Source organism: Urocitellus parryii, chromosome 2 (assembly GCF_045843805.1).
Source record: "Urocitellus parryii isolate mUroPar1 chromosome 2, mUroPar1.hap1, whole genome shotgun sequence".
In the NCBI taxonomy this organism is placed as follows: Eukaryota; Metazoa; Chordata; class Mammalia; order Rodentia; family Sciuridae; genus Urocitellus; species Urocitellus parryii.
In genome coordinates, this window is record NC_135532.1 from 39,353,176 (window position 1) to 39,379,803 (window position 26,628).

Genomic DNA, 26,628 nt, shown 5'->3' on the forward strand with positions numbered 1-26,628 from the left:
CCTAGGAGAGAGAATTTGGTGTCTGTAATTAGAAATTTTATATCAGGTGTTACATTCACGACATGGGCAGACAACTTTCTGGAAGCCTCACTGCTGGGGACAGGGAGTCACTGTGTGCATTGCTGCTTTGGGGGCTGCCCCAAGGGAAGAACTTATGGGGAGGTTTGAGAACCAGACCTGGCTGAGGCCCAGCATGTCGAAGAGCAACATGTTATCCAAGAAGAGGCAAGGGCCAAGCACCAGAGAATCTGAAAAGACAAAGAAGCCACTGTTCTGCTCTGATAAGTGCCAAGAAGCCTGCTTTAACCTTATTGCATTTACTCAAACATGTAGCAGTAAATTCATCTTTATGCCTTTAATGGAAAAAAATCTGGCCAGGGTCAGAGTCTGATAACATGAGTTTGGATGCATTTGAAAGTAAATAGAAACATGGTAAATAATAATGATATAGTTATTGAGAAGGTTAAATGGGTTGGGAATTTTGTGGTTTTGAGGTGGATTCAATTCTTCATTTCCTGGCACTCCGATGTTTATCTCTGTGCCTTTGTGAGGGGATATAGTGACTCATTTGCACATAGGGTCATATGGTACTTTCTGGATGGTGATAAATATTCAGCAATAAGGTTGAGGCAATCTAAAGCAAATTTTGCCAATTGAACTGCAGTGTTTTTTCTCATAAAGCATTTTTCTAAATAAAATCAAATCTGTAAACATGTATCAAGCATCTGTCTATCCTCTAAGAGGCTAACACACAAAACCAAACAGATTTGAAATGCAAGGAAATGAAAAACAAACCAGCAACACCGAGATCATAGTCAATCTTTTCTGAATTGTCTCCACAGAGTTAGAGACAGGAAGTAAACTAACTTACTAATAGCCCAAAGGGAACTTTTTTCTGGGAAATCTCCCTCAATATAGCCAAAACAAATATTTTGATCTGGAAGAAAACAAAGGTTGAAACGAATATAAAATTGACCTTCACATTAAGATGCTAGATAAGTCAAACCACTTCAATAGGAAACTACTAACGCTTACAAGGTAGTAGGTACAATTTGTACAAAGTCAAAAAGATATGAGTGACATCCATAGAGACAAATTTAAACATGTATTATTCTATGCAAAATAGGTATTATTCTATACAAAATTTTTTGTTTCCTGATCTTCAAGCCTCTGTAGTGGCACCCCCTCCTCCACAAAAAATCTTAACTGGGCTTTTCCAGAAATCTTCACTGTGGCTGATTTTAGGACTGTCAGCAAAAGAGTCTCTACAAAAGAGTTCAATGTAGATAACCTTTCAGTTTTCCTGTTGTCCTGTTTTACTTGGCCACTGGCCGGGAAGAAATCGGCACTCCAGTGCTGGACACCCCCTTACTAGTTTTTCACAGACGTGTATCCAGTATAGTACTTTGTAGAAATGTATAAACAGGCCTCTGGCCTTGAGATGGGCTTCACAGAGATGTCTACATTTCTAAGATAAGAGAAGTTACCAATCGGGCTCCATGGTCACAACTGGCAGAGGAGGAAAGAAAGGGGAGAAGAAGCTCTCCCCTTCTCAGGTGTTGACCTTGAAGAGTTAACTTGCCCAGAAGAGTGAAAGAAAAAGCTGCTTTTATGTGAACTTCTACAGACTATGAACTTCTGAGCCCTTCCCCTTACATGCTGGGTATAAAAATTTGAAACTACCTGAAATCAGGGTTCAGGGGATTGATTGATTACAGCAAAAGCTGTGCCCTCTGAACTTGACTGCAGCCAAATAAAACTGTTTCCTGCTATCTTTAGTGCCTTTCTTTGTCCCTACAACACCTCTATTTTCTTTTCTTTTCTTTTTTTGCTATTGGTTAGAAGTATTGGAGTGAGAAGAATAAAAAGTTATTGTATGTGAAGTTCATGAATTTGAATTTGGTAAAGTTTGTCATGGATTTTGTGTCCATAATATGAAGAAATGATGGATTTGTATTGTACTCTGACAGCACTGATTTATTGATCAATGAATGCGGAGAGCAATTAGTCTCCACATTAAGTCCCTGAATCCAGAAGCATCTTGAAGGCATCAAGCCTCTTGGGACTTGTCTGAGGCCATTTTGTGCTGCAATAACCAAATACTATAGACTGGGTAATTATAATGAACAAAAATGTTTCAGAGAACCATTCTGGAGGATAGGAAGTCCAAAATCAAGTCCAGTCTCTTGACACATTTGAATGAAGAAGTGGAGGAGATATTTTGATTCTCTTGCTGATGTTGATTCCTTGATCTAGTCCTTTTTCTTTCTCTTCAAGCTCCTCTTCAATGCTTATCCCAGTGAACTTCCATCTCAAAAGAGTTTTTGCTTCTGTTCCTTGAGGAAGTCTTTCTTGACCACTGTAGACTTATTTAACCTCTCCAGGCACAGCACTTACTGTGGTCCCTAGCACATAAACACAGCTTATTAAATATTTACTGAAATAATAAGTGAATATATCAAAGGAGGCCAGTGATGATGTACATCTTTCTTATGAATTACTGGCAACTGGGAAGTTTTTAATGATGCTCAGAAATTTTCAGGGAGAAGATGAAACTATTTTTAGGTCTGATTAACTCTCAAATATCTTTTCTGCTGAAACCACACCACAAATATTTAAAAGGAAGGAGAAGTAAAACCTAAACTGTTTTTTTTTAATGTCAAGGAACAAGTATGTAGGGAGTTGAAGGCAAATGCTCCACTTACTGCAGGGCTAAGAATTTTAATTACCACTGAGCAATTTTGGACAGTGGGAGTTTTTTTGTTGTTTTTGAGAGGAGGATGGGGATTCTTCTGATGAGAGCTGCAGGGTAACTAGCTGGCAGGGTAAAGGAGATCCGGGGTCTTACTCAGATGGGGAACCTTCTCAATGCAGAGCAGCCCCAGTTATATTTAGCCAGGATAACTTGGTTTATGAAAAACAGTTCAAATGACTCGCTTTGAGGCTTTATCATTGATTTTAAAATTGGATTTGCTGCTTTAAAAGACAGCAATTTCCTGGAAACCCATCCTTTTCCCTGGTAACTTTTTGATGGGTGATAGATACATGACTTCAGAAACTGTAAATGGTCTTTCTTTATATAGAAGCTTGATGCGGAATGGAGTGATGTTTGCAATAGTGGGGATTGAACCCAGGGGTGCTTTACCACTGAGCTACATCCCATAACCCTTTTTATTTTTCATTCTGAGACAGGTTCTCATGAAATTGCCCAGGCTGACCTCAAACTTGCAATCCTCCTGTCTTCAGCCTCTCAGAGCCACTGGGACTTCAGTAATGGACCACCAAGGCTGGTTTGAATAGGGTGTTATTTTTACCTGGGATTAGAGCTTTTGAGGCCCAAGCCTTGAGGTAGATTCTTAAGGTTTTCTGTTTCTTGGAGAAGGGAGTTCATGAATGCAGTGGGTGTGTTTTCCTTCCCTCACAGCCTGGCAACCAGAAAGGAATGCCTAATTCTGACTCTCCGCCTTACCCTTGACCTTGAACATGAACCTTTAAACTGAGAGCTGGCTCAGGAAAAAACATCCAGAACAGAAAAAAGCTTAGATGAGCTAGTGTTTCTGGAGTTACACGGTTCTGGGACAGTGCCCACCACCACAGCTGTGAAATATTTCATTTTGGGTTGAGGATGTTACACATTTTTGAAAATTGCTTTTAAGAATATCAAAATATATGAAGGAAAAGCATTGAAAACAAGGTTTTGTTATTTAGAGGCACACAATAGGTAACCATAGATAATCATGATCTGTTTTGGGTGTCTTTTTATTCTCTTTTGTCCTGGCCTTCAGTGATTTCAGCAGCTCTGTCAACAACAAATTAATATTTATTAGTGTCCAGTTGGTTCACTATTCACATGCAGTAAACACACTCTATGCAGTAAAACAGCAGGATTTCTGAGTCCAGTGCAAACATGGCAGCCTCTGGGCACCGGCACCATGCCAGGGTGTTAGTACGTTCTGTGCTGATATAATATGTGCCTGTTATAATGGACAGAAATTTATTTGGCTTATGGTTCTGGAGGCTGGGAAGCCCAGGAGCAAAGGGCTATATCTGGTGTTGCACACCCCCTGACAGAAGAGTCTAGAAGGGCACACCTGCCAGAGGGAAGGGGGCCACTCCACAATGACTAACTTCCTCCTGCAACAGCAGAATTAATCCATTCGTAATAGCTTCTAATCACCTCCTGAAGTTCCCACAGTTGCAGGGGTCATTCGTTCGTGTGCAGAACAGACAGCAGAACCTGTGGGTGCAACGTGTGTGGCTGGGGGGCGTGTTGAACAAGATGGTGACAGTCTATGGAAGTCTTCTTCCCTGATTTCATCTCTCTCTTTTTTTTTTTTTCAGTGAATCAAATGAAGCAAGATCCTAAATTGAGAAAGGGGAGAGGAACTGAGCTGCCGAGTGTTTGGAGAGAGGCAACAACATGAAATCATGTCGACGACCGTGGAGAGAAATTGGAACAAGGACACACAAGTCTGATTACCCAGTAGCACTATGAGCCCCCTGGAAATTTGGAGTTTAGAGTCCTGCATTTCAGGTATGACTAGGTTTTTAGCAGAAGGGGTCCAGGAAAGTCTTAAGAAAGGAGGATCTGAATTTGGAACCATCTAGATTTTGTGTGTGTATGTGTGTGTGTGTGTGTGTGTGTGTGTGTGTGTGTGTGTGTTTGCCAGAGATTGAACCAGAGAGTATTTAACCACTGAGCCACATCCCCAGACCTTTTTATTTATTTATTTTAAAAAATTTTTTTTAGTTGCAGTTGAACACAACACCTTCATTTTATTTATTTATTTTTATGTGGTGCTGAGGATTGAACCCAGAGTCCCGCACGTGCTAGGCAAGCGCTCCAACCCTGAGCCACAACCCCAACCCCAGCCCCTTTTTTTTATTTAGAAACAGGGTCTTTCTGAATTGCTTAGGGCCTCACTAAGTCGCTGAAGCTGGCTTTGAACTTATGATCCTTCTGCCTCAGCCTCCCAGATCACTGGGATTACAGGCGTGTGCCACCTTCCAGATTTTGACATTCAATTTAGGAAGAATTGCAGTAAGCAAGACACATGTAAATATTTACCTAGGGGCAGTAAAAGAGTTCATGTTCAGAATGTGGGCAACCTTTACCTCTCAGAGGAGACAGTGTTATGTCCACGTTGAGCTCTCTGATTATGTGTATGATTTAGCAGGTGGGTCATTGTTAGATTTTGATGATTTAGAAAATGTTTACCAACTTTCTTGGAGTTGAAGTCACATGGCAACCAAGTCCCAAAGCAGCCACTCTATACTTAAAGGTCAGAATGTTCCTCTTGGTGGAAGAGTCTAGCCATTAATCACTTGTGGACACATTGTCTAAGTCCTCAGGTAGATGATATTTTAAGAATAATAGGCCTAATCTCTTACAAGTGTACACTGAATGTTCTGTTTAATCATAGAAGCAAGCTCAACATAAGCTATCATGCTTTTAGATTTCTCCATTTACTAAGCGTCTCTCCCCATAGGCCCATTTTATTTTACCTCTGTCAAAGAGACTGGCTTGTGTTTTTCTCCAGCCATATTACACTGCATTGGTACAGGGCTGTTGGAGGCAAAGCTGCACGTTACCCAGTGTGTGGTCTTACTAAGGCAGTAAGACGAATCAAGATGGGGCAAGGGAGTCAAAGGAACATGCCAGGCAGGGATTAGAAATATCCAGATTCCTATAACATTCAATGATGCCATATTAGCCGCTAGGTCTACCCTAAAATAAATCTCACAGCCTGAGTGGCTTAAGCACCAGATATTTATTTTCTCATGTTTTGAAGATCAGTAGACTAAGATCAAAGCATCATAGGTTTGCTTTTCCTGAGATCTTTCTCTTTGGCTTGTCCTTATAAGGACAGCAGTCAGATTAAACTAGAGCCCACCAGACAGGCCTCCCTTTAAATTAGTCACCTCTTCAGAGGTCCTATCTGCAAAGTTTTCAGACTTTTCCATACACTGTAAAAAATGCATTTTACATTGGCCCTAGTACATGTATACACAAATGTATACCTAAGAATGTTCCCACAGAGCCGTGACACATATTCTGTATCAGGCATTTTCTGTTCTCATTCGTTTTATTTTTAAAAATCTCTACAGCAAAAAAACAAAAAACAAACAAACAAACAAAAAACCCAAAACTCTACAGAGCCATTAGATAGAAATCTTAAGCAAGTAATAATTACATAGTTGTATGTGATAATAGCATAATAATGTAAGCACTGAGTATTGATTTAACAACAACAACAACAACAAAATGAGTCCTGCCTACTGAGAGAATAGAGGAAGAAAAATGGGACATGGAAATAAATACATTTATAAGTGTTGAATAGAGATATAGAATATATGCATATTACTTAAAAATATGGGAGCAAAAGGTAAAATAAAGTTAAAAATATTGAGAATTGTCTCTAAGATAGGATGTGATAGGATGTGATGTAGCAGGTTAACTTTTATTTTCGTTAGAAGTTTTTGAACACAATTTGCTTTTTTTTCTTGCCAAAGTTCAGAATCATTTATTTGTTTATTTTAATTTAAATTTTTCTTAACTGACATATAAAAACATAAAAATTATGCATATTAATGGGATAACAGGTGATGTTTTTGGATCAGTTTACCGATATCTCCATAAATCTTTATAATTTTTTTGTGGAGAAAACATTTAAAATATTTACTGCCAGCTTTTTGAACAATTTGACTTTTAAACTATGTGTACATGTATTTGAAGAAAGTTAAAAATAAAACAAAAAACTTATACTGGATGCAGCTGTCTATCTTGCTGATTCTTAGGGACTGGTCTGGTTGAGTTTCTGCTTGCACCCCCAACTCTCTACCAACTATTTGTAGCTTTTCCCCCCAGCCCTCAGAATACCAAGCTGTGCATTTGACAGTGTTTGCATTTGGATGAGAAGTTCCCAATCCTTTCTCAGTACATAAAGACGTATTTTCATTAAAAAGAGGTCAGAATAACCAAGAGGACAGACAGCTAGGGGCATGACAGATGCCTAAAATCCCAGAGACTCTGAAGGCTTAGGCTGGCAGATTGAAAATTTGAGATCAGTCTCAGCAATTTAGCAAGACCCTGTCTCAAAATAAAAAATAAAAAGGGTTAGAGATGTAGCTCAGTGGTTAAGTGCCCCTCAGTTCAATCCCTAGTATCAATCAATCAATCAATCAATAGCATAGACTCCAGGTTTCATTCACTGTACCTCAGCTGGTCTCTGAATCTCTTTTCCACCACTTCCATTATTTGAATCACAGGGATAATAAATGTACTTATTTCATAAGAGTGTTATGAAAACTAAATGAGTTAATATTTTAAAGTACTTAAAGCAGTGCTTGGCATGTTAAACAAATAAATTTTCACAAGAAGGGATTAGCATCCTCTTTGGATGTATAGATTAATACTTTATACTTGAAGTTACTGTGAATTCAGGAATGCTTAACAAAATAATTAAAATTTTGTTAATCACACCAGGATCTGTGCAAATTGCATGAGAGTTTATTTGTGGGAGATGCTGTTACTTTTCAGTCTGTAGATACTGTTCAGTGTGCAGATGAATTTGCAATAAATCTGAGGAGGCCTGGAGTTCATAATACACATACATCCTCCATATACTGATCCTCACTGTCTGCAAAGTAGCACCTGTAATTGGTCATAACTGATTCGACCCTGCCCTGAATTTTTATGTGGAAGCTATACCAATATGATCTCTTCTCTCCCTCTGCAAGAAATGTGGTCCAAGATGAGCCTGTAAGAACTGAGTAAACAAAACCAACTCATACTGTAGGAGTTTGGCATCCTGGAAACTTAACATAAGAAATTATTGACTAGGATACTGGTAGGATAATGCTCAGAATGCAATTCAAATTAAATAAGTTTGTATTTAATTTATTCCATTGCCTGAGAATTGACTGCATTAATAGTGGAGTTGGCTCAGAGCAGAAGCGGGGGATGGTCAGCAAAAAAAGGTGTCTATGGGTCTTTTGCATTGTTTAGGGGAGAAGGCACCTGACCTATGAACCCAAACATTCCATCTCCTTAACACAAATATCCATGCACTGTGAAGATACATGGACTAATTACTGCATCATTAATTTTTTAAACTGTCTTCATTTATTCTCATTCAAGTTCATTAGACAACATGCTAGTGATAACTGGCTTTTCCCATATAGGTTTGTCTAAGAGAAAAATGTGCTTAGTATTATTACTTTTCATTTTCATAAACTAGCATTCTGGATTATGCAGCTGTTACCATGAGCGAATTTACGCAATGAGTCCCTTAGGGAACTGTCAATTATAGGTGCTCAGAAGGAGTCAGCATTTAAATGAAAGATGATAGGGTGAGACTTGTGTCTGTAGGTGGCATCTTCATCTTGTCTTTTATAACAGCAACATAGCCCAGGCAGAAACCCTAACTCTCAATAGAGTTGTAACTCTGGGTTTTCATGGTAAGGAAAGTTCCCTACTTCATTGATCTCCCCAGGAAAAGTGTGCTAAGTGTATTTTTAGCTTTGACACCCAGTTCTGGTTTTAAATCGGTGCTGTATCAATTATTTACATTTTTCATTAACTGCCACTCACATACTATATTGACTCATTCAGTTGAACAATCATCCATCAATGATCAAAACATTTTGTTGGGAGAGGTATGGGTACAGAGTTGAATCATAAAAATCACAGAAGTGACAGGGCCAGTAGTGCATGCCTATGATCCCAGTGACTCCTAAGGATTGTAAATTAGAGGACAGCCTCAGCAATTTAGTGAGACCCTGTCTCAAAATTAAAAATGGGTGTTGGGGCTGAGGATGTATCTCAGTGGTAGGGTGTTCCTGGGTGGTTCCATTCCCAGGAATGAATACACACACACACACACACACACACACACACACACACACACACACACACACAAAATACCCGTTGAAGCAAACTTAGTGTCTATTGTCAGATATATGGATAAGCAAAATATGGAGTGTATGTGTGTGTGCATGCGCGTGCATGCATACACACACAATAGAATATTATTCAAACTTAAAAAGGAAGGATATTCTGACACATGCTGAAACACAGATGAACCTTGAGGGCATTATGCTAAGTGATATAAACCAGTGAGAAAAAGATAAATACTGTGATTCCACTCATACACGGTTCTTAGAGTAGTCAGACTCATAGAGTAGTGGCTAGGGGGTGTAAGGAGGTTAGATAGGGGAGCTGGTGTTTCATGAGTATAGAATTTCAATTTTACAAATGAAAAAAGAGTTTTGGGGATGGATGGTTGCTTAACAGTAGGAATGTCTTTAATACCCAGTTAGCACTATATTTACAATGGTTAACGACGGTAAATTTTATGCCACCTGGGTTTTCCTGGGGGGTGGAGGGGACATGGTTCCTGTTCTAAGGTGCCTACCGCAGCCTCCCAGTGGGGCCCAACAGGAGGGTTGGAATAACATGATGGAGTTACAGACTGAAGAGAGGTTAATACGGAGGAGACCCATCTCATATGAAGAAACTGACGCAAAAGGTAGACAATTAAGTAATTCCCTAAGATGCTTAAAACCTGTTGATCAGAAACCTCTTATTGCTGCTGGAAAAACAGAAGTCCCAGGAGAACCAGCCCACGCTGTCTCCTGGTTTTGGTCCAGCAATTACTCCCAGAATTTAGATCCAAGAAGCCCTCCCTAAACCAGCAGATGGCGCCGGCGCCCGCAGTGCACCTCCAGAAGCAAAGAGGGCGCTCTGGCCTGGCCTCTCTACCCCTCGCCTCGGCGATCCTTTTTTCCGCTTTCCCAGCGTGCCTCTCGCGGCGCCAGCGCATATTGCGCATGCTTCGGTTACTGGCCCGCTGGAACATGGCGGCTTCTTCGAGTGGAGAGAAGGAGAAAGAAAGGCTGGCGGGTGGCTCGGTATCGTCTGGCGGTAACAGCACGAGGGAGCGGCTGTTGTCTGCTCTTGAAGACCTGGAGGTCCTTTCGAGGTAATGTTCCGGCCTGAGAGCCCAGATAGAGCAGGTTCCGGCAGTGGAGGTGCTCAGTGTCAAGAGGGAGACAGATGTGTAAACAAGGACGGGCACAGGGGCTGTTGTTAGAAGAAAGATGAGCACAGGGACCGGGTACCTGCTCCGGCCGTGGTCAGGGCAGACTTCCTGGAAAGGACTGCTTGGGAAGAGTTCGCCAGACCCATTAGGAGGCAGGGAGATGGCACAGCAAGTGCCGAAGCCTGGAAACATGAGTTTGCCCGACGTGGTGGAATTTAAAGTTGTTTGTGTTGGCTGAAGTGTTGCCTGTGTGGCAGAGATAGGAGATAAATGGGATGTCATTGTCCATATTCGTTTACCTTTCACGATAAACCTTTCAAATTGGAGGCTTTCTTAACGGCTTTATTTTAACATGGTTGTTAAATTGCATTACTTCTGTTTCCAGATTTGCCCTTTCATTCCTATCCCACTGTCATGCAGGCCCCTAACAGTTTTACTTGCTTTCATACTTCTGTATTTTATTCTTCTGTTATAACCAATATTAGATTGTGTGTTTAAAAGGGCATCTCATATCACTTTCCTACTAAAAATGATATTTGGTAGAGTACCATTGTCCAATGAGCTGAAGTGCCAATACCTTAGCCACAGATGGACTGAATATGGTTATATGCACTGGTGGTCTGATAAGACCATAATGGAGCAGAAAAAAATTTATTACCTAACATTGTAATGCAAAACTTTACTTATATGGTCATCATGATGCTGGTGTAAACAAATCCATTGTACTGCTGGTTATAGAAAAGGATATCACGCTTATCTACAGCTGATATCTATAGCTGATAATGAAAAGTAAAGGACATTGTTACTGTGTATTCTTTACTGTCCTTTAGAAACCATGTTGATAGGAGTCCTGAGTTTTCCACACCAGGCTCTTAATTATTTACCTATAATTTACTTGAAGTGTAGTGCCACCAGTAAAATAGGCTCTAAATTCTATGTTAATTATAGTCTCTGGGGGAAGGTTTCTGGATTCTAATTTGTTATGCCAGGAATAGACCTTCTTCCTCTGTGTCAGGACAGGGCTCTTACCTTCACACCTATAACCAGAGAATGGGCAGGGAAGTTCCTTCAGCTTGTTTTCATAATTAAGGAGGACAGAAGTTTTTTCTTTGTCCTAGGGACTGCTATGGAACAGCACTAAATCTTAGCTCCCCTACCCCCTGACTCCTATGCCTAAGGTGAGCCCTTGGAAGACTTTCTATAAATGCTTACTCCCAGATTTGCAAGAAAAACAGGAAAAGACTTATTCTCCATTTCCCACTACACTCTCCCTTCCCTAATTACCACTACTGTACCTGAAAGCACCTCTTATGAAGTTATCATCTATTACTCATCTCTGGGGTCCAGCAAAAGGTTGATATAATTCTTCATGTAATGTCACTTTAATTTATCAGCAAGTTCTGTCAGCTCTGCCTTCCAATTATATCCTAATCTGTCCGTGTTCTCCCCATTTTTATTACTAAATCCTAAAGGTTACACCCTAGTCAAAACTAGTATCATCTTTGCCTGCAATACCTAACTTGCTTCCCATCCTGGCCCTATTACGGTCAATTCAGTGGTTGTTTACAAGTATAAACCAGGTCACAGTTTTCCTTGTTTAAAATGATCCAGTGTCTCTTTGCATTCAGAGTGAAACACTAGTCATGTACCAGTACTATGACTATAAAGTCCTACAAACCTACCTTTTTTCACTTAGTATCCCTCTCCTCAGTGTTCAGAGGATCTTTGGGCTACTGAATTAGCTGTGTCTTCTGTTCAGTATTCTTTCCTCCCAGAGCTCAAGGCTGGCTCCTGTCATTTAATTCATATCTTGCCTCAAAAAAAAATTCCCTTAGAGAGGCCTTCCCTGACCATTCAGTTTAAGTGTCCAACTCACCTAACACTCTGCTTTATTTTCTATTCAACTTTTATCATTCTGGCTTTATTTCTGTCTTCTGTATTAGAATTTAAGTACTATTGTTCATTTTTATAACCTAAGCATCAAGCAAATGCTTGGCACATAAATATTTGATGAATGAGTAGATGAATGAATGAAGACTTTGCATTTCCATATCCACTTTTTTCACTCATTAATTAATTCATACACAATGATATGGGGAAGTAGTGGAGAGAATTCAGTTTACTTGGCACCAGTCAGAAAAATGGTATGAAGCTAGCAGGAAAGGAAGGCAGGTAAAAATACTGTGGCAGCTAAGGAGAAGGTTCAAACACTAGGTCTAACCAGAGCAGTGTCAGGTAGGTAGCCATGAAGCTGTCCTCTCTCACATAATTTTGAAAACTCCCAAATATCAGAAAGTTTGAAAGTAATACAAAATATCACCTGTTACATTTTTCCTAATTTCATACTAATTTTCATATAGGAAAATTGGCATATCTATTAAGATGGAGTTTTTAAAGATTTTTTTTTTTTAGTTGTCAGTGGACCTTTATTTTGTTTATTTATATGTGGTGCTAAAAATCGAACCGAGTGCCTCACACATGCTAGGCAAGGCTCTACCACTGAGAGTTTTGTTATATGTAAGCATCCTTCTTACCTCGTGGATGTTTAGCTAGTAAATTCAGTTAAAGTGGAGAATCATTAAAAAATGATTCATGCATTCCTTAATTGCTTTGTTTTACTTTAAAACAAAAACTTATGTTTCATTGCTTATCTTTCATATAAGACAGGAGTCAGAAAGCTCTTTGGTAAAGGGTCAGATAGTAAGTATTTATTCTTTTTCAGGCCATATGGTCCATCCTGCAGACTACTCAGCTCTACCCTTGTAGAGGGGCAACAATCAAGGACATACATAAGTCACTAGGCATAACTGTCTTCCAAGAAAACATTGTTTACAAAAACTGCAGCTTGCTCAATTTGGCCTGCAGACCTCTGATGTAGGTGTTTTCCACTCATAATGCATTGTCCACATTTTCTACTTGGTTTTCTTTGAAGGGAAATGAGAATTTAGCCTTTCATCAGGCAGACTTTCCTTGAGCTTTTCTGACTTTTCCCTGGTTCTTCACAGTTGTCCTTTGCAAACCTCTGTCGAATCTTTATAAGCATTCAGCTTAGGTTTAATGGAAAGGCTTCTTTCTATTCATAGTCGTATTTTATTGGCATTTATGTAATGGATATATATAACTGTGGCAATAAGTAAAACTTGTATAAATAAGTTAACACACACAGCCAAAATCTTGGTGAGAGCTCAGTGCGGCTGGTAAGACATAGTCACTACAGGGCAGCAGCCATGAGTGTCCAGCATGCTGTGAGTACATTGAACCAACTTTGTTGGCTTGAGAGCAGTTAAGGAAATTTCTATTGTATTTACTTTGCCAATTTTTTTTTTTTTTTTTTTTGGTTTTTGTTTTAGGGAACTTATAGAAATGCTGGCTATTTCAAGAAACCAAAAATTGTTACAGTCTGGAGAGGAAAACCAGGTAGGTGGTTTCTTTCTTAATTAAGAGTGTGTGTGTGTGTGTGTGTGTGTGTGTGTGAGAGAGAGAGAGAGAGAGAGAGAGAGAGAATTTCTGTTTCCCATCTTTGGTTACTTTGTGTGGGAACAGAAGGTTTTTCTTGAAACCTTTAATATTTCCTTTATATCACATAAGTTTAATTGTGCTTAAAAATATTTTATTATTTACCCTTATAATTCTAGTTATAGATTTTTATTTTGTCTTTTGAATTAGCCAACAAAGATTTGTTAAATAGAAATTTAAATAATTTGTTAAATCAAAAGGAATGTTCTCATAAACTTAGCTCTTTATTGTATGCATGATTCCCTTTAATGCAACTTGAAAATGAATGGAAATACAAGAGCATACAACTGTAAATACAGGTTATTTTGTGAGTGTTGAATTTACAGGTAGTTTTTATTATTTTTTTAATACTTTCCAGTTTTCTTTAGTGCAAAGATTTTTTTTTCTGATTCTGAAATGTTTTAGGAGGTTTAAAGGAATAATAAAATTTATGTTTTCCCCACAGTCATTTTAAACAGAAAATTAATGGGGAAGATTAACCTTCTTTAAAAAGAGGTAAAAATATAAGAGGAGACAGTATAATAGACGGTATAATAGACTTCCCCATCATCTGCCTCATGATTATCTTTGTTTTATCTTTCAGCATGCTTTGAGGGCAGAGAAATTTGATGACTCAATAGAGTAGTGTTAGAGAACCTGTTTTCTTTGAGGGGAGAGGGAATTCAGATAAGGCCACAAGTGAGAGAACCTTAGGGATGCAGTATTATGGTTTTTGTTTTGTTTTTAGAAAAAGAAAAGATTAAACACATTTATTGTATTAAGATACCTCATTTCAAATAGTCTTTTAATAAATACCTATGAGATTAAGTAGGAATTTAACCTCAACCCCTGTGTGCAGCAAATGAAATCTAAGTCCTGACTTTATTTCCTAGGCACTTATTAAATGCTTGCTATGAATCAGGCACACAGAGATTGTTCAGAATGCAATCAAAATAGAACTAAGACCTGTATAATCAGCACTAACCTTCTTAAAGTTTTTAAGGAGTAGCAATTCTGCCAATTGTTTTCTTGTACTTAGGACTATGGATTACTGTGTTATTTTCATTGAAACTTGTAAATGTTAGTGAGGCATATACCCATTTGAGAGTTTTCTAGCCACTGTTTTATTTGAATTTTTATAATTTCATATAGAACCTTAGAGTTAGAAAGGATCTTAATGATCTTCAGTTTAACCTCCTGCAAGATTGAGCTCCAGGGTGAACAAATGAACTAGTGGTTATGGGAAGTGGAACTAGAACCTGGGTTTTCTGACTTTAGTTGAATAAATTTTCCCTGCTGAGCAAACTGAAGAGAGAATGTTTTTCTCTAGTAGCATACAAATTAGGTCAAACTGTAAACTTCTTGAAAGTTGTCATGGAACTAATGTGTACTATTTGCTTTGATAGAAATGGAAACTTAGCTTTTACCTCCTGTGACTTGGGAAAAATGGAAATTATTGGTCTACTAGATACTATAGTTTATTTTATTTTTTACCCCAGAAAAAGCTTTAAGTTGTTATTTGAAATATTCTTAATACATGAATAGAATTTGCAGCTTAATTTTCTGACTTTTATTGGTAGAGGTTCTTTAAAATGAGAGGAATTTGATGTCAAAAGTAACTTGAAAAAGCATGCCTGCAGATATTAGTCTTCAGTGAATTTTTAAAAATAGTTTAAAAATTGATTTTGGATATTTATTTATTTATTGGGGGTGGTTGTAGATGGATAGCATGCCTTTATTTTATTTGTTTATTTTTATGTGGTACTGAGGATTGAACCCAGTGCCTCACATGTGTAAGGCAAGCACTCTGCCACTGAGCTACAGCTCCAACCCTGATTTTGGATTTTTTTTTTTTTTTGAAGAGAGAGTGAGAGAGGAGAGAGGAGAGAGAGAGAGAGAGAGAGAGAGAGAGAGAGAGAGAGAGAGAGAGAGAGAATTTTTAATATTTATTTTTTAGTTCTCGGCGGACACAACATCTTTGTTGGTATGTGGTGCTGAGGATCGAACCCGGGTCGCACGCATACGAGGCGAGCGCGCTACCGCTTGAGCCACATCCCCAGCCCTGATTTTGGATTTTTGATAGCCATTTCCTTTCTGAGGTTTTATTAAATAAAGTAAGACTTGCATCTTAATTCTGTAATAGGTAGTGATGGCAGTAACTAGCCTTTGCCAAGCTCTCTGTATACTTAACAGAGACCCTTATATCATGAGTTCTCAAATAACTTATGTGATGGGTACTACTAGTTTATCCCTTTTTCTAAGCGGGGTAAGTCTGAGGAGGTAAAGTCTCTCGGGCTTGGAGAAGTTGGTGACTTTTCCTAAGTCACACTTGCTAGTAAATGAGAGACTAGAAATTGAACCCCAGACTTTCTGTTTTATGCATTTTAACCTTCATAGCCTTTTGCCTTATCCATTTAGCACCTATTTATGCACATAATTACTGTACTTTGAAATTACTCTTTTTTAGACCATATTTATCCTAAGCAGTTATTTTTTTTTCTAATATATATTCATACAAAGTATAATTATAAGAGTAAGTTCTTGGTGCCACCTAAAATCATCTCAAATACCAAATAATGGAAGAACTTCATTACATTGTATTTTTTAAATATTTTTTTAATTGTAGATGGATACAGTATCTTTATTTATTTTTATGTGGTGCTGAGGATCGAACCCAGTGCCTCATGCAAGCAAGGCAAGTTTTCTACCACTGTGCCACAACCCCAGCCCATCATTACATTGTATTTTAAAGAATAAACTTAAAATTTTTTTTCTTCTCTGGGAAATAAATAAACCTGCTTATTTTGGCATATTGCTAGTTCTGAAAGACTAGTTTTACTTTGCGTGAAAGAAGATCAGAAAAAGTAGAAAATCTTGATATTAAATCTGCTTCCCAAAATAATCATTGGTAGGCTATTTTTATTATTAACATACTGTTTCAGAGATGTTAAAATTTTATAGTCTGGCTAATTCAGGAATGGATTCTTTGTCTCAGTGAAATGTAGCCTTTCAATTTTCTATTGTCTGATTCAGTCAACTATTACATGACAGGTCCTGGAATTATTAATTCACCGGGATGGGGAATTTCAAGAACTAATGAAATTGGCACTTAATCAGGGGAAAATCCATCATGAAATGCAAGTTTTAGAAAAAGAAGTAGAAAAGAGAGACAGTGATATTCAGCAACTACAGAAACAACTAAAGGAAGCAGAACAAATACTGGTAAGTTGGCAGTTGGTTCTTAAAGAGAAAGGGATGTTATTAATTTATTTCTGAAAAATAGCTCTATTGTAAGTATTCTGAAGAGCAAAAACCTTGACTTTCGAAGTCTGAAAGTGACATTCTGTGAGTAAAGGCCATTATCATTTCCTTTTATACTTACTATTTTCAGATAGTCTGAAAATTAGTAGTAAAATTGTTACTTTCTAACTACATTTTCATGATTTAAAGATTTCATAATATTGAATTGTAGAAATGAGAAGTTTTACTTTTATCCTGGTCTAATGTAAGTTTTAATTGTTAACAGGCTAAATCTGCAGTTTTTAAAATATTTCAAAATCAGTAAAATATGTACTACTTTCATAAATTTCATAAATTTACATTAATTGATTTGGTCTTCTATCTTAAACCAGGTGGGATTTAGATAATCTGTGAAAGATGTTTAATCTTTCCTTTGCTATTCTTGGCTACTATTTTGAAGAGGCAATTTATTTGCTGCTATTATTATTTATATATATTTTTTAGTTGTTGATAGATTTTTACATTATTTATTTATATGCGGTGCTGAGAATCAAGCCCAGTGCCTCACACATGCTAGGCAAGTGCTCTACCACTGGGCCACAAACCCAGACCTTATTTGCTATTATTGGTCCAGTTTGTTCACTAAATACTAACTAATGAATTGCAATTTTATGGTAATACAGAAACAGCTGAGTTTGATTTTCATATGGATCAGTCATTGCTGGCATTCTTATCACTGTCGAACCCCTTCAAAAATGTGTCAAAACAGATTCCAGTATGTAGTCTGAGCAGTTCAGGGATAACTTAACCAACCCTACTGAAGAAACACCCTCATGCTTTTTAAAAAAATATGTCTATAATGAAATCTGTTTTTCTTTTGAAAGTAATATTTGACTATCAAAAGAAATTATAAAAGTACAGAAAACTGGAAAGAAAGAAAAATTACCTTTAATCCCACAGCTTGTATAATGCCACCATTCACAGTTTGACCTATTTCCTTTGAGTTTCAGTTGTATTTGGTATTTTACCTTATTGTAATTAGCAGGGTGCTGACAGATTTTCAAGTACTTTTTCTTGCAACTTGAATGTTCATTTTCCATATAATTATATCCTTTTTGTTTAGTTTTTAAATTTGTGTTATAACAAATGTTTTGAGGAATATCCTTGCAGATAAAGGGTTTTTCAGAATTTTGGATTATATTCTTTTATTATTATTTTTAATATGCTAGGATTGAACTCAGGGGTGCTCTACTCCCAGCCCTTTTTATTTTGAGACAGAGTCTCACTGAATGCTAAGGCTGGTCTCTAACTTGGGATCCTCATGCCTTAGCCTCCCAAGTTGCTGGGATTTATAGGCACACCCCACCATGCCTAGCTTGGATTTAATTCTTTTGATTCGATTTCTGAAAATATGATTATGTGCACAAGTACCATGAGAATGGATTTTTTTGGTTAGATAATTAATAGCAACTCAAATTGAGTACTTAGGTATTAGTCCCTATTCTTTTCATTTTATATGCATTATCTCAATCTTCGTAACAATTTATGCCAGTATTCAAATGAAGAAAAACAGGAAATGAGTAATTTGCCTAATGAGGCTAAAAAAGGAGAAGGGAATTAAACCTAGATCTCTCTGACTTCATACTTTTTAAAAATACCTTTATTTTATTTATTTATTTTTATGTGGTGCTGAGGATCGAACCTAGCACCTTGCACGTGCTAGGTGAGCGCTCTACTGCTGAGCCACAACCCCAGCCCCTGACTTCATAACTTTTAACCACAGTGTTTGTAGCTGAGGATATGCATATATTAGCTTAACTTTATTTTGTCTGTTGGTGTACCTTGGGTGATGAGGTATTGCTTTTGTGATGACAGTCATTAAATATTGAGGTGATGTATAAATGAGTAAGAAAATTAATCCAAGAATGTTGTTTGTAAACTAGAAAAACTTAACATCTATCCTTCAATTAGGTGCAAGAATAGGAATTCTGTGTGTGTGTATTTTTTTTTTTTTTTTTTTTTTTGGCTGGGGATCCAACCCAGGGCCTTGTGCATGAAAGGCAAGCACTCTACCAACTGAGCTATATCCTCAGCCCCAAGAATAAGAAATTTTTAAATGCATGATCTGTGTCTCTTTTGCAGAGATGATAAATGACAAAACAAATTAGCAAATCATTCAGTTTACACCTTATTTCTAACAACTATTTGTGTGTGGCAGGCTGGTTCATGAATATAATATTTCTTATAGTAAATATAACTACCTTAAATGATATCAAGTGGTGTTTCAGAATATGAAGAATAAATTTGGGGGATTTTCAAATTTAGCAGATTTTTCCAGTGAATATAATTGATCTTGTGAATTAAGCCCAAAACTATGCCTGACAAAGGTGAAAATAAATCATACTTCTTTTAATGTTGTTTAAATTAGGCAACAGCTGTTTACCAAGCAAAAGAGAAACTCAAGTCAATAGAAAAAGCAAGAAAAGGTTAGTACCATGGCAAGACTGGATGACCTGAGAAACCGAGTACTTGTTTCAAGAAGCTGATGAGAATATTACTGGTAATCATTTGCTGCTGTTGAAAAGATTCCCAATAAGTTTTCATTTTAAAGTGTGTGATATTCTACCACTGTAGGAAGCATCCTTAGGGAGGTAGAAGTATCACATCAGATGATAAGAAACAATAATAGAAGGCAATTTATGGCTGTATATGCAAATGTACAATAAATGGTGTATAAAATTGTTGAGAAGGAAATGAGAAGTGGGATTTGAATTGGATCTTGGAGGGCAGGATAGAGAGAATGAAAGAGAATGTCCATTGGACAATTTATATTGGGATATTTTGAAGTCAGAGCTAGCAACAGCTTTGAGATGTAAGCCATATTTAGTGATGTAGGAGCCCAGAGAGCCTTCCTGCCCTGGCCTCCCACTTTGTTATCCCTCTTTCTCTTTCTTTAAATATTGAAGCAGAAGGATCTCAAATTCAAAGCCATCCTCAGTAAAAGTTAGGTACTAAGCAATCCTAAATACAAAATAGGGCTGGGGATGTGGCTCAGTGGTCAATTGCCCCTGAGTTTGATCCCCAGTACCCCCTCCAAAAAAGTCAAATTACTTGCCTTTCGTGACTTGTAAACTTGATTTACATTTAATCACCTCAGATTTATTGTCTAATTTTCTTTCCTCTTTCTTTGGGAACTAACTTTCTGACTGTTACATATGAAAAAAATAGCTAATATACTGTGAGAGATGGGCCAGGCTTCTCTAGTAGGAAACAAATCTCCAAAACAGGTGATTGAGACTAACTTTCTGAAATCTAGTCCATAGTTTTGAGTTATTTTTAGTCCTCAAAATTTTCATACACTTACACAGTTACTTTGTTAATGGAAACAGATCTAAAGTTTATAGAATGAAAAGTAAGTTGCTCTAACTTCTCAGAGGTAGCTGCTGATGATATTTGGTGTGTGTATTTCCAGATTTTTTTCCTAGATCTGTGAATATGTATAATAAAAATGCAAATACACACATGCACATATAATAAAAATAAAAAATTAGGTTATGCTATACATATTCAGCAACTTAACTTTTCATCTAATAAATATGTTGCATACTTTTCTCTGGGTCTGTTCAGAGCTTAGAGCCATGTTAATCACAAAGAATAGTATGAACTGTCTGCTGATTTCATAGCTTAGATGACATTGGGAAATGAAACACTGTTTTCTCAATTTAATTTTTATCCACTGTTGCTTCCAGAGTAATGATATTTGATGGTAGTTAATAATTGAAATTAAATTATTGAGCATTATCATAGTTATTCTCCCAAATTTGTTTCTGTCAGTTGATTTTGCTGAATGAGTAATCTTGTTCCTTAGTTTGAAACTATGTGTAACTGTGTATTACTCAAACTAAGGAACAAGATTACTCAAGATAACATGCATATGTATGTGCATATGTCTGTAAATAAAATTTGGGAAGGCAGCTAGCTGAGATTATTCTATTTTCAGATATTTTAAGTATGATATGTGACTATTGTACATGTATTTCTAAACTTGTATGTTTATTAGACTAAATGGTCACATTGTCCCCTTCACCCTCAGGTGCTATCTCCTCTGAAGAAATAATTAAGTATGCACATAGGATCAGTGCAAGCAATGCCGTGTGTGCCCCACTGACCTGGGTTCCAGGTAAAAATACTTCTACTAGTTGTATGTGGTTTTGAAAATTTTTAGGAGTCTGAATACAAAGGTAGATTTAAATCCAAAATGGGTTTATCCTTAAAAACATCTGCTAATGAAGATGTTTTCATATCTTTAATGTCTTATAAATAATATATGTCTTCTAAATTTGGTTTTCTATAAAGCCATTTACACCAGTAACTGTATTTCTTCTCTTTTTTTTTTTTTTTTAAAGTAGCAGGGCACAGTAGCACATGCTTATGAGAAATCCCAGCGGCTTGGGAGGATGAATCAGGAGGATCTCAATTTCAAAGCCAGCCTCAGCAACCTAGCAAGGCCCTAAGCAACTTAGTGAAAGACCCTGTCTCAAAATAAAGTTAAAAAGGGTTGAGGCTGGGGCTCAGTGGTTAAGTGCCCCTGGGTTCAATCTCTGGTAGTTAATAACTTAAAAAATACAGGTTAATATGTGATGTTTCTTAAGCAATAGATTTATATGCTTATAAAACGTAGCCTGGCCAGAAGCTAATTCTTAAGAGCCGTTAGGATTTCACAAAGAATCTAGTCTGAGAAACTGACAATCTCAACCCTCTTACGTGCTAAATTTAGACAAAGCGCTGAGCACCCAATAGCAAACACAACAGGCCTAGAAAGAGCTGGAATAATTAGAAACAGCAAAGAGAGTAACAAGCTGCAATTACGTTGGCCATGGATAAACTATAAGAGATTTATGGTAGAGCTTCTTTGGAGGAATAAGAGTGTTATCTCAACTTCTGAAATTGATGTTTTACCATGATAAAAGCATGAAGGGAAATACAATTTTGGGGGGGAGTAATCTGGAGTTGGTAAGAAACATTACTAAAAAGTTGGTCCAAATCTGACCCTGTTTTTATCAACCCCAGACTGCCATTTAGTATGCTTTCATAATGGGAATGGCATTGCTCCTGATAGTCTACTAGGTAATTATTTTAAATGACAAGATCAAAAAGATAGAAAAAGGTTTTAATTTAGACAGCCCTTCCAATAAACATTTGAGTCCTTCCTATCTTAAAAGTATCCTGATTTCTTCTCCCTCAGAATATATATCTTTTTTTTTTAACTGGAAAACGCAGTTAAGAATTGAGAGCAGTATAATTTTCCTAAATTGTCATTTGGAATGTTTTCTAAAATGACTATCTTCTCATTTTGTTTCATATAGATAATGGTGTATTCTCGGGAAGATTCAGAGAAGAAACCAAAAACATGTATTTTATTATGCTTTCAATGGCAATTGATAAGATGACCTCATTCCAAAATTTAAAATGTAGCTTGAGTTTTTTATTATGGATCAAGGAAAATTAATACTTCAACAAACATTAATTGTTTACATTAATAATTATATACAATTATTTATATATAAAATTATATATGATTGAATTAAAAGTAGTCTTTAATTTTTAGGGGACCCACGTAGACCATACCCAACTGATTTAGAGATGAGAAGTGGATTATTGGGTCAGATGAACAATCCTTCCACTAACGGTGTGAATGGTCATTTACCAGGAGATGCCCTTGCAGCAGGCCGACTGCCAGGTAATGTTAATCAGAGGAATGTTTTCTAACAGACTAATGTTTTTCAGAGATGACAGTGATGGGCTGTTTGACTGCAAACATTTGAGATTCTAACCAATTTATTTTGATAGCTGGTTCTCTGCCAGTTTATCCTGCTCTCTGCCTATTCCATTTTAAAGACTCATTTCTACATGGAGCTTATGAAATTAGTCTTAGCTGTTTCTCTCTCTCATCTGTTAATATTCCACCACTTTCCTCGGGCATTAGACCTCTACATTTTTATTGTTATTGCTCTAAACATTATTTTTGTAGTTGTGAAATAGAATAATAAATACATATTTTGTAGATAACTTGTTTGATGTAGCAGAACATTGTAAAGTGGGAAAAGTCAAAAGGAAAAATGTATCCTTTCTGAAGCAGTCACTTTAAATATTTTTATTTCCTTTTTTAAATCCCTAGATCTTTGCACTGTTTTAAAAATAGTGCTATAGATACTGCTTTGTTTGCTTAACATTACATTTTAAGGATATTCTTACGTTATTAAAAATGCTTTATATGCATTATTTAGCTACCTAAAGTACAAATTTTGGGCAACTGTGCATATATTAATCTTAGGTACTCCTGATCTTTCTCACTGTGATTATACTGGGTTATATGCCAGTTACAATCTAGTAACTGGAGACAAACCACACCAGTTATTTGAGGAAGGAAAATTGAAAGAATTAATAACTATAGCAGGGTATTTCTAAGTTGTCAAGAGAGCTGTTTTTTCTTTTTTTTTTTTTTTTTTTTTTTAATAAGTACAGGAATAACAGACATGGGGAGCTGCTGCCTCACGTAGGCCCAAGACACAGGACCTAAGGAAAGGACAGAGTAGGAGAGGTTTTAGTACAGCTGTGTCATTCTGTGGCAGAGAAGTCAGATAAGGTTTTTGAGACCAGCACTTACAAGCAGGGAATTACCCACCAGGTTCCAGGGAGACTTAACTGGGAATCCACCTATGGTATTATGGTGAAAACTACCAGGAAACCACGTTTAAGGATGCCACTGAAAGTTGCTGAGACTTGAGGCCTGGAGAAGAAAAGGGGAGGGGGACCCCCCCCCCCCCCCCCCCCCCCGCCCTCTCCAGTCCCTGTTCTCTGGTTGTCTCACCGGTGCCCTCTACTGACAAAACTTGATATTGTGGCAGCTGGCAGAAGAGAAATGGTTTCAGAGTCCAGGGAAAGTAGATTTGAAGCCAACTAGCATACCTGTCTAGTTAATATTATAACACCCTTGTTTAACTCTTACATTTGACTTCTTTTTCTTTAGTCTTGAGCTATACCTATTTATGTGTTCTATTCATTTTCATAAATACAATGTTTCTTGGGCCTTTCCTTATATTTCTTATACACATATTGTCAGTCAACTGCTTTTTGATCAGAATCATTTATAATAACAGTTCTTCTAAGAAAGCATTCATTCTAAATTAAATATAATTTTAGTGTAGATTTTATTATTTGTTTATAATGTAGAAAAATGAATGATGAACATAAGTATTTCTGCATATAATAGCATGTAATATGTATATAGATGTAGGAAGTACTTGAGTTGTAATTGTAAATGTCTTGCAAAAGAAAAAATATGTCAATTGTTTGAAGTCTTTTAGTTGTGTGTTTTTTTTTAAGAAACGTTCCTAGTTTCTAAAAACATAGTTTTCCTTCATCTTTTTTAATTTGATCATCGTTAATGTGACCAAATGTGTATTTTAATTTTGAGCCCTAAAAACTTCACTTATTATTATTTGCATTAAGGGAAGAATAATTAGGAAGTAGATAAGTTACAAATAGAACTGTTCTTATATGCTTCTTTCTTTCTCTAGATGTGCTTGCTCCGCAGTATCCATGGCAGTCAAATGATATGTCAATGAATATGTTACCACCAAATCACAGTAATGACTTTTTGTTGGAACCTCCTGGACATAATAAAGAAAATGAAGATGATGTAGAAGTTATGTCAACTGACTCCTCAAGTAGTAGTAGTGACTCTGATTAAAACATGAGACAGCATACAGAATTGAATATTGTAGAATTCTGTTTCTTAAACACTAGCAGGGAAAGTGAATTGCTTACTTGTAAGCAGTAGCCACGTAAGTATTGGCTCTGATGGAATTGTGTAGCACATTAAAATCAAAGTGGATTTTTTTTTAAAGCCTAAACCCATCGTTTTTTGTAATCCACTAGAACAAATGTTTGGGATTAAACAAAATTTATTATTAAAGAAAAGATGATTCAGTAGTTCAGTGCTGCCCTACCTTGTTCTCTTCCAGTTGTGCTGGATTTATATGTAGTAGTTCCGGAAATAAGATTTGAGGCAAATGACCCATGTACATATTACTAATAGGCTTCTAGCAATTATTCAAAAGGTATTTTTTTAAAAAAGCAGAGGATTACTGAATCTGCATCATATTTCAGAATAAAACCACTCATTTGAAAGTAAAGTCTCTTGGCTTCTGTTGCAAGAAAAGAAAAACTTGCCTCAATTTGTACTGTTTGTAATTATTATAATTTTTGTAAATAAAGTTGCTTTTGTTTATATGTTTCCTTTTTTAATTTAAATATGTTTTCAGTGTAAGTAAGATATTGTTGTGAGTCGAATGGCATTTTATAACATTTACATAGCATTCTGGAGTGAAAATGTACATGATATAATGAATATATCTGAACAAGTAATTACAGTCAATGGTAGGTTTCTCAGAGGCCCACACTTGTATTAGAAGAAATGCTTTTTAATAATTGAAAATATTTACCTTAGTCTTGTCTGATTTTAAGAATAAATTGTATGAAAGATTTTAGAACAGAAAGAAACTAACTCTTTCATCTTATTCCAGATTCCCCAAAGTAATCACTCTTAACTTGTGGTTAACCTCCATATTTAAATAAGATACTTGTATAGTTATTTCCGATTTGTCAGTTTTAGTGTGTCCTTTTTCTCACTGTAAAATGTAATTAAGCTTCTGTTGTGGAACAGTTAGTAAATATAGTGAAATACAAAGGAGAAAACTGTTAGCATTTTACCTAAAGTTAGTTCAATTAATATTAGGTAATATAATATTTTTCTTTTTAAAAATCTACATGGGGGGGCTGGAATTGTGGCTCAGTGGTGGAGTGTTTGCCTAGCATGTATGAGGTTCTGGGTTTGAACCTCAGCACCACATAAAAATAAATAAATAAAATAAAGGTTTTGTGTCTATCTACAACTAAAAAATATTTTTTGAAAAATCTACATGTATACTTTTCTTTAAAAAATGACAATAACATTTCCCGAGATGCTGCTATATGTTTTTGTTAGTAACCTGTATCTTGAATTGAGAATTCAGTATTTTCAATTTTTTATTACTTTTGATTTCTAGAAAAGAAAATAACATGTTATGGTTTGAGTATGAGGTGTCCCCCAAAGCTTCTGTTAATGAAGGAATATTCAGAAGTAAAATGATTGAGAGCTGAGACCGTTTTGATTAGGTTTGAAAGGACTGAATGGTAACTATAGGCAGGTGGAGCATGGCTGAAGGAGGTGAGTCACTGGGGAGTGTGCCTGGAAGAGTGCATCTTCCCTATTCCATAAGTTGTTCTCCTATGGTATTTTGATCACAGTGACGCAAAAGCTGACTAAAACATAGCATTTAAAGAAATCATAATTTTGCTATCTAGAATTAAGAACATGATATTGAATTTCTTTCCTTTTAGGAATATATTTTATGAATGGATAATAATTTTTTAAAAGTCTTGCCTTGTTGGTACAGTACTAGGAATATTTTTCCATTTGGATATGTGCTTTATAAATTTGCTGGCAGATATCCCATTACGTGGAATATGTCAAAATGTATCTGCTTTTTAATTACTGGGTATATATGATTTCTGTTGTAATATTTTATATATGAACTATTTTTAAAATGTAGGATACATTCAAAGGAATTTTTTTAAGTTTTTTTGATACTGTCTTTTCAGTTGCTGCTATAACACATTACATGTTGGCTTAAATTAACAGCACAGATTTACCTCAGTATACTGGGCAATAATCAATAGGCTTCATTGGGCAATAATCAATGGATAGGGTTGCTTTCTTTCCTGCAGGCTCTGGATGTTTCTTTTT

At 36.5% G+C, this 26,628-nt stretch overlaps 1 protein-coding gene across 1 annotated transcript; it reads left to right on the forward strand.

The window, feature by feature from the left end:
- Positions 1-9,841: 9,841 nt before the first annotated feature.
- Positions 9,842-25,071, forward strand: Med4 (mediator complex subunit 4). The gene is made up of 7 exons (XM_026393692.2): positions 9,842-9,983; positions 13,394-13,460; positions 16,590-16,760; positions 19,207-19,264; positions 20,872-20,958; positions 22,387-22,518; positions 24,359-25,071. Exons 1-7 carry the CDS (start codon positions 9,859-9,861, stop codon positions 24,529-24,531), a joined length of 813 nt encoding a protein of 270 aa, XP_026249477.1. The 5' UTR covers positions 9,842-9,858; the 3' UTR covers positions 24,532-25,071.
- The last annotated feature ends 1,557 nt before the right edge of the window (positions 25,072-26,628 follow it).

What these genes read in the sequence shown, in the direction of transcription:
- Med4 (XM_026393692.2), top strand. Translation starts at nt 9,859, where the DNA reads ATGGCGGCTTCTTCGAGTGGAGAGAAGGAGAAAGAAAGGCTGGCGGGT. An exon ending in GACCTGGAGGTCCTTTCGAG is followed by an intron (nt 9,984 to 13,393) that starts GTAATGTTCCGG and finishes TTTTTGTTTTAG; the next exon opens with GGAACTTATAGAAATGCTGG. An exon ending in AGTCTGGAGAGGAAAACCAG is followed by an intron (nt 13,461 to 16,589) that starts GTAGGTGGTTTC and finishes ATTACATGACAG; the next exon opens with GTCCTGGAATTATTAATTCA.